The sequence below is a fragment of the Megalobrama amblycephala genome, linkage group LG24, assembly GCF_018812025.1.
Source record: "Megalobrama amblycephala isolate DHTTF-2021 linkage group LG24, ASM1881202v1, whole genome shotgun sequence".
NCBI classification, from domain to species: domain Eukaryota; kingdom Metazoa; phylum Chordata; class Actinopteri; order Cypriniformes; family Xenocyprididae; genus Megalobrama; species Megalobrama amblycephala.
Window position 1 is genome coordinate 17,876,404 of NC_063067.1, and position 9,012 is coordinate 17,885,415.

The 9,012-nt window shown below is 35.7% G+C and overlaps 1 protein-coding gene across 1 annotated transcript; it reads left to right on the forward strand.

The window, feature by feature from the left end:
• The first annotated feature begins 160 nt into the window (after nucleotides 1-160).
• On the forward strand, nucleotides 161-5,577 carry dffa (DNA fragmentation factor, alpha polypeptide). Its single transcript, XM_048179295.1, has 6 exons — nucleotides 161-476; nucleotides 2,465-2,623; nucleotides 2,708-2,862; nucleotides 2,994-3,183; nucleotides 3,448-3,572; nucleotides 5,265-5,577. The coding sequence occupies exons 1-6, from the start codon at nucleotides 383-385 to the stop codon at nucleotides 5,478-5,480; spliced, it is 939 nt and encodes a 312-aa protein (XP_048035252.1). The 5' UTR covers nucleotides 161-382; the 3' UTR covers nucleotides 5,481-5,577.
• The last annotated feature ends 3,435 nt before the right edge of the window (nucleotides 5,578-9,012 follow it).

A 9,012-nucleotide genomic window follows, 5' to 3' on the forward strand; every position in this document is an offset into this window, starting at 1 on the left:
CAAGTCTGCGTCTTAATGTGTATACTATCCATCCTAAACAATATGTGACATTAGTAATATTCAATACTATTTAGGCCGGATAGGGTGGATAGTATGCATGTTGGGACTTTTGGGAATCGGTTCAATTGATTCACTAAAACGATTTTAATCAAAAGAACGATTCGTTCACATCGCAAAACAAGCTGTTTCATTTCGATCAGCACGTTTCATAACACGGAAGCCAAAATATGTTTATTTTCAATTCTTGAGATACAGTGTCAAACATATGCTGAGGATATTAAGTGTAACGTGATTTATGAGGCTTTAGACACAAAAATAACACCCACGAACGAGTTGTGAAGCGCTGAAGATACTAAATTATGAACTTTGAACTTTGACCATCATGACAGAATTAAAAGCATGTAAAGTATGTAACGTTAGCCGACAGAAGTGTTATGGGCTGGCGGTGAGCTCTCTGGATCAACTCAAATTAAAAGGTGGGTATGAAAATAAATGAGTTTGCTTCACCCTGAATTAAGTTAGAAGTGAAAGTTTATGCTAATAAGTACGCCGTTAGGATCTTAGCATTCACATAGAAATAAAAATGATTAATAAACATTTAATTAAGGCAAATTGATTTATATAGCACGCTTTACACGGTGGTATTTCAAAGTGTTTACATAGGACTTAATTTAAAAAGAAATGTTAGAGAAAAATTTTAGAACATAAAGATAAATAGTTTTAGAACAAAGATCAATATAGACACATAAGAGCAAAAAATGTTTAATTAATGGATTAAAGTAATAATAAGAAAAAGATAATATATGATTATGTATAAAAATTATAATAATAATAATAATTTTTGCATTTCGGTTCGGAATCGGTTCAGAATTGTTGGAGAGAGAATCTATTTTTTTTCTCTCCCATCGTTAAAAAATATTATTCATTATAAGTTTAAAATACTATAAATATAATATATATTTAATAATATATATAATATAAATGTATATAGCACTTAAACTGAAATAAACGGGTGCATTGACATGCTATCGTGTTAATAGTTTAGTAAAGAATGCCATTAAAATTAATGTTACATTACATACATTCTTTAATGTTTTTCCCATACTTTAATGTATTTTGCATCACCTCTGAATATGTTAAAGGGTTAGTTCACTCAAAAATGAAAATTCTGTCATCATTTACTCACCCTCATGTTGTTCCAAACTAAGACCCTCGTTCAACTTACAAGAATTAAGATATTTTGGATGAAATCTGAGAGCTTTCTTTCCTCTGATAGACTGCAATGTTATTACCACTTTCAAGACCTAGAAAGGTAGTAAAGACATCGTTTAAATAGTCCATGAAACTACAGTGGTTCAACCTTAATGAAGCGACGAGAATACATTTGTCTGCATAAATCAATCAAAAATAACGACTTTATTCAACAATTTCTTCTTTTCCATGTCAGTCTCCTACGCTATTCACCTAGTAAACACAGTGCAGCGCTTCCGGCTTAAGTTGAATAACTCCTTTTATTAAATAACTTAAAGGATTAGTCCACTTTTAAATACACTTTTCCTGATAAATTTACTCACCCCCATGTCATCCAAGATGTTCATGTCTTTCTTTCGTCAGTCGAAAAGAAATGAAGGTTTTTGAGGAAAACATTCCAGGATTATTCTCCTTACAGTGGATTTCAATGGCTACCAACAGATTGAAGGTCAAAATTACAGTTTCAGTGCAGCTTCAAGGGCTTTAAATGATACCAGATGAGTAATAAGGGTCTTATCTAGCGAATCGATCGGTCATTTTCGAAAAAAATACAACCGTTTATGCTTTATAAACAAAATATCGCCTTGAACGTACTTTCCGCTTCCGCATTCTTCATAATGCTTACGCTGAATGTCCTGAATGTATAATACTTACGGAACGAACGCGGCGCCAGTTTCGTTTTTTTCCGTAACTTGAATAGGGAAGGTGTAGGACATTCAGCGTAAGCATTATGAAGAATGTGGAAGCGGAAAGTACGTTCAAGGCGATATTTTGTTTATAAAGCATAAACGGTTGTATTTTTTTTCGAAAATGACAGATCGATTCGCTAGATAAGACCCTTATTACTCATCTGGTATCGTTTAAGGCCCTTGAAGCTGCACTGAAACTGTAATTTTGACCTTCAACCTGTTGGTAGCCATTGAAATCCACTGTAAGGAGAATAATCCTGGAATGTTTTCCTCAAAAACCTTCATTTCTTTTCGACTGACGAAAGAAAGTCATGAACATCTTGGATGACATGGGGGTGAGTAAATTTATCAGGAAAAGTGTATTTAAAAGTGGACTAATCCTTTAATTTATTATGCACCATGAAAATAGCCAAAGAAGCTGGCATGGCATTAATAATAAGCCATTACTCATTTCTAAGGGTTGACAGTTCATCCTATGCTCTGTTTGTCATTTGACACATTCTCTTCATCTCTGAAACCCACAGGTGGTGAGGCTCTAGGGTTTAGTCCCAGTGCATCAGTCTCAGTGGTGCTTGAAGAAGATGGGACCATCGTAGAAGACAAGGCTTACTTTCTGTGTCTGCCAGCAAATACAAAATTTATGCTGTTGCATGCCGATGAAATATGGATGCATACTCATCAAAGTGAGATATAGCCTATCCCAGGATGATTTTATTACTATATTTTCAGCTCATCAGTGCTAATCTAAACTGATCTGTTTTGTCTAGTCGATGGAGGAACAGCACAGCCTTACAGAGTGTCTGCTAGTCTGGAGGTAGATGGAATAGACCATGTTGATGGCATTGAATCTTGGCACAGTTTGGCAAAACAGCTCAGACAGGACTTGGCCAGTATTATCCTCATGTCCGAGGCAGATCTACAGGTCTGCTTGAGTCTTGCTTTTTATTTTGCGACATATCTGACCATTGTCATTTACATGTATGATTATATTGTGTAAATAGCCAGTGTTTTATTGTGGTTTTCAGAGGATAATTGTATAAAAATGTGTTACAGAGTTTGATTGATGTGCCATGCTTCGATCTGGCTGCAGCGTTGGACTTCTCACAGCAGAAAACCCAGGTCCTGCAGGACACGCTGCAGAGAATGCTGGACCGCAAGGAAGAAGAAAGACAGTCCAAAGAGTTACTGAGGCTCTATTTGAAAGCCATGGAGCAAGAAGGCACCTTGGACCCACAAGAAGAATGTAGGAATTTGTTTAAAATACCAGCAATACATGAAAAATCCCCAAATGAACAGTGACATCAGGTTATTTACTGTAATGTTGATGCCACTAGATGGTGTCGCTGAGCTATTTCTAAATATTGTACCAGTTCACACAAGTTGATTTTATCAGTACTTGGTGGAATGAAGAAAAGTAGCAGCTTGGATGATCAACAGCTTATCTGTTGTTGTGACAGCCCTAATCTTTCTAGCGCTTTCGGGATGTTAACCACTGTCATTGCTGCAGGCGCTAAACTAGATGAGACAGATGGGGTGCAGGTGGAGGCCGCAGCAGGGTTCAGCTCCACTACGCTAATGGTTCTGAAGGACAAAAAATACCCAGAGACCAGACTGTCCAATGAAGAGCTACAGGTATGATATCCAGCCACAACGGTGTTGTAAGATCTCCCACAATTTCACAAAATCTGCATGAAACACAAGTTGTGATAGTCTTTTCTTCCCTATTGTGACGTATGTAGTATTGTGCAAGTCTTAGGCATGTCAGTATTTTCACGCCCCCAAAAAGGGTTTTAAGCCAGTTATTTGTATCTTTTGCTGTAGTGTGTCAGTAGGAAATATCAGTTCACATTTCTAAACATTCATTTTGCCATTAATTATAATAATCCAGTGAGATTTTTGTATGCACAAGCAGTCTGACAACAGCCGGTGCTCCACATGGAGATCAGAGCTCACCATCATCGAATCCGTCTGTGATTACATGAAGAAACAGATGAAACTGAGACAAACTAAATCCAAACTAAAGCCATATCTCCAAGACACTTGAAGAAACCGACCTGCAAAGCTACCTGAAAAACGATGCGCAAGTGTACCTGGACAAAAGCTGTTTTAAACACAAAGGGTGGTCACACCAAGTATTGATTTGATTAATAGAAGTTCATTGATAAATAACAGTATTTTTGAAAGCATCCTCACTTTACAGCATTTTTACACAAGCCTAAAATTTCACACAGTACTGTAGCTTTGCAGGTCAGTTTCTTCAAGTGTCTTGGAGATATGGCCACAGTTCTTCTGGATTTAGTTTGTCTCAGTTTCATCTATTTCTTCGTGTAATCACAGACGGATTCGATGATGGTGAGATCAGATCTCCGTGTGGAGCATAGGCTATTGTTAGATTCCTTGTGCATACATAAATCTCACTGGGATTATTACAATTAATGGCAAAATGAATGTTTGGAAATGTAAACTGATATTTCCTACTGCACACTGACACTAGAGCAAAAGATATAAATAACTGGGTTAAAACCATTTTTTGGGGGGTAAAAATACTGACATGCCTAAGACTTTTGCACAGTAGTGTCTCTAAGTGGTTGTGGTTTGCTATTGCTGTGATCTCATATGAGTGACAGATGGTCCCGGACTCACGCCAGTAAACACTTCATCAGAGAAGACAAGAGGGAAGAGTCACTGCAAGAGGGAGGGGAAGTTATTTTGATTAAAGATTATGAGGGTACATTAATTTTTTTAAAAAAAATAATGATGTGCATAGACATCATTTAGAATAAATAATACAATTTTTCCATAAAAAATAAGAATTGTCCATTTTGATTTATGGTGTAAAAAGTAAACATATTTATTATTTTACACTAGAGAATGAAAGACATGAACACCATTCACAACCCATTCTACTTCTGTAAGTGTAACGGGATATTCAGTGAAAAAATTGAAGGCAGGACTTGTTTTCATCCACTGGGAATTGATTGGCTTGTGAAAAGTTGGCATTACATATCTTAGGGTCAATTTTGATGTCATGTTGACTGAATATTAAAAAAAAAAAAAAAAAAGTACTTTCAGTCATATATCAGTAGGGGGCACTCACTCTTTTCAGTGGAATGAATGTAAGACACAGGAGTATAATATCTGTCATACAGTTTAATAAAAAATATAAAATTAATAATTAATATAAAGGTGTTTTTGCAGATAAATGCCTATTAGTTAATATTAATACAAAAAATATGTAATAAAAACAGGTAATCTTTTGCATGTTTGGTTAAGAGTACTAATTTAGTATTATTGTCTCATAAATGGGTGTATTTGTTTATGCAGATGGTGGTGAAACAAGGAGTGGAGGTCATGATGGAGGTGTTGGGCCGAGACAGTGAAAGGACATCAGCGCTGGTCCAGGCATGTGAAAGTGAGCTCAGTAAACGCCTACATCGAGTTCAAGCTCTGCAATCCCTCAGCGCTCAAAACCAGTCCACTTCACAACCACAAGCTGAGAGAAACACCCGAGCTAAACGCAGAAAAGAACACACACGCTGAAGATATACAAGATATATATTCTAGTCTATATTCTTGGACCACTTCATTACATTTCATGTAAAAAAAAATAAATAAATAAAAAAAAAGCTTGAGCTTAGACACTTTTTCAGTTTTTGGATACTGATTATTTTACTGATTATAGTAGCCTATATTTTATGGAAATGTCAAAGCCACTGTTATGGATTAAGAAGTATTGTTTTCTTTGTTAGCGTTAGTTAATAAAAATACAGCTGTTCATAGTTGTTCATGTTACTTCACAGTGCATTAACTAATGTTAACAAATACAACTCTTGATTTTAATAATGTATTAGTAAATGATGAAATTAACATTAACAAGATTAATAAATGCTGTAGAATAGCAATACATTATTAGTTCATGTTAACTAATGTAGTTAACTAATGAACCTTATTGTAAAGTGTTACCATTTTCTTTTGTCAGTAATGCATAAAGTAATTTTTTTAAAAACACGTAATACATACAGAGTGGTAATTTATAAAATTCCATGTTTCTTATCCATTTATTTGAGTCACCACCAGACATTAAGGGGATTGTTTGATGATAACAATCCTATGTAATTTAAAAGTTAATTGGTGAAAAACGTAACAAAGCAAGTAAACATTTTTCTGAAAATCTGTTAATAATTATTTCAAAAGAGAGTTAAATTATTCATTATTGATTGTACCAAATACAACATCCAATCTTAATTTAATCTCCTGTAATATATGCTGGCAGACGTGACATTTTAATACTTAATATAAGCGTTTAATGCTGCTTTCTGACATTGCTTAGGGAAGGAATGTATTACAGTGGTATTGCAGGGTTCACTAACTGTGTCAAATTGGAAATGTTAGCAATTACGCCCATGGGGTGCTCATTTTGTTGTGGTACTGTTCACAACATTAGTTGCAACATTATTGATATAAAAAAAAAATCTTTTTAGACTTATAAAAATATTTTGACATTTAATTTTGGGCATGAATATAAATTGTATTTCCGAGTTCCATAATGAATAAAAAAATATTTTAGATTGTCAGAGAGCATTGAGAATGGTAATGCATAGATAACATTTCAATTTGCTGATAAACTAATGAAGAGAGCTGCTGGTCTGTTCCTATTCACAAAGAATGCCTTGTTAAAAAAGCATTTTTTTTCTCCCCCGTGCGGATGTAGTTCTACCTTACGTTGTAATGAGCATGTTTAAGCTTTGATTGGTGTTGGGCGGGGTTCTGAAGCCAGTCGGACTATCTTAGTGCTGTTTTTTTTGGCTGTGATGTTGTACTTTTGAAGTTTTGAATTCTGGCTATTGTTAGACTATATGCTAGTGATCAGAATATCACTTGAACAGGGATGTAGAGATGTTCCTGAGGAATTCATTAGACTAGTATGTATGCAGACCTGTTCTAGTAATGGGCTTCCTATCTTGCAACCCTTAACAGATGATTTTAAACATTGTCCTTCAGTAATCAAAATAAAGACAAGACTGTTTAAAAGTCATGTCTTTATTCTGATCATTTTTACCTTATATTTTTGACAAGCTTCCTATTTGTGTGTAGTAGTTATAATGGCAAGACTAAATGGTCTTTTTAAGGAACCTTTTTTATTAGCTGCCACTGACTGTTGGTATAATGTCAGTGTGCCGGATCAATGCGTGACACTGTGACCACCCTGCCCTCATATCACTGAACACTGACCACCAGAAGCAAGCAAATCAACTGTGAATTATGTACTCTCTACCAGACAAGCGTGACAAGCTTCAACCGGGGTCTGTTGTTGCATGATGGATTGGCTGTGTCATGCAGGGCACAACCACAGTGCATTGATCATTCACTGAATCCTGGTGGCATACTGAGATTTACAGGTGGAAGCAAGATATAAAATGAGAATACAGAATGAGGTTAGTTCAACCAAAAATGAAAATAATGTTATTAACCATAAGACCTTCGTTAATCTTCGGAACACAAATTAAGATATTTTTGTTGAAATTCGATGGCTCAGTGAGGCCTGCATAGCCAGCAATGACATTTCCTCTCTCAAGATCCATAAAGGTACTAAGAACATATTTAAATCAGTTCATGTGAGTACAGTGGTTCAATATTAATATTATAAAGTGACAAGAATATTTTTGGTGCGCCAAAAAAAACAAAATAACAACTTAAATAGTGATGGCCGATTTCAAAACACTGCTTCATTAAGCTTTGGAGCGTTATGAATAAGTGTATCAAATCATGATTCGGATCGCGTGTCAAACCGCCAAACAAACAAAATCACTTGACTTTGGCGCTCCGAACCGCTGATTCGACACGCTGATTCATAACGCTCCAAAGCTTCCTGAAGCAGTGTTTTGAAATCGGCCATCACTGAACGATTTCAAAACGACGATTTGGTCTGTTATACTGTATAAAAATCTAATTGATTTACATTGCGAGCTATCAGAATTCCGTCTTACTTTTAGTCCATATGCACAATATCTGAAACAAATTGCTTTTTTTCTTTGCTTTTTTTTTTGCTCAGTTTAGACCCCTGAATAAAACTGCTTTTCCTCCTCGAGTGTGAGCTCCATATTCATAGGCACTAGTGACGCAGGTAATCACAGCCATGCTGGTATTTAGAACAACAACAGCATGTTACTTTTCTTTATTGACACATTTTAAACACAATATTTCAAGTTAATTTGTCTATTTTTACTCAGCCAACGAAAATAGTTCCATATTAAATGGATAGTTCACCCAAAAATGAAAATTTGATGTTTATCTGCTTACCCCCAGCGCATACAAGATGTAGGTGACTTTGTTTCTTCAGTAGAACACAAATGATGATTTTTAACTGCAGCCGTTGCCATCTGTCAGTAAAATAATGGAAGTGAATGGGAACTTCTTTTATAAGAGTAAATAAAACTTCCTTAGACCAATCCAAATGAAACCCTGCGGCTCGTGACGACACATTGATGTCCTAAGACACAAATCGATCGGCAACGGCAGTGATGTCTCGCGCTTAAACTTCAATGAGTGCTAGGCATTACTTCCGTTGTCAGAGCGCGATCAGACCTCACTAAACGAGTGCTGAACGCAGTTGGACATAGTGGTGTTTTAGAGGTAAAAAATTATATAAATACTGTTCGGTTTCTCGCACAAACCGATCGTTTCTTGTCTTAGGACATCAATGTGTCTTCATGAGCCGCAGGGTTTAATTTGGATTTGTCTGTGCATGTTTTTTTTACTCTTATTGATTTGTGTTACCATTCACTCGCATTATTTGACTGACAGACCACAACGGTTGGAGTTAAAAATCATCATTTGTGTTCTACTGAAGAGACAAAGTCACTTACATCTTGGATGCCCTGGCGGTAAGCAGATGAACATCAAATTTTCATTTTTGGGTGAACTATACCTTTAAGTCAAATTAACCAATAGTGTTTCTGAGTCTTTGGAGTGAATGATTTAAATGGTTAGTTCACCCAAAAATGAAATTTCTGTCTTTAATTACTCACCATCATGTCGTTCCAAACCTGCAAGACCTTCGTTCATCTTTGGA

Coding starts and splice junctions, on each gene's coding strand:
- dffa (XM_048179295.1), top strand. CDS start 383: ATGACAGAATTAAAAGCATGTAAAGTATGTAACGTTAGCCGACAGAAG. Junction 2,624..2,707: donor ATGGATGCATACTCATCAAA/GTGAGATATAGC, acceptor TGTTTTGTCTAG/TCGATGGAGGAACAGCACAG. Junction 3,184..3,447: donor CTTGGACCCACAAGAAGAAT/GTAGGAATTTGT, acceptor TCATTGCTGCAG/GCGCTAAACTAGATGAGACA.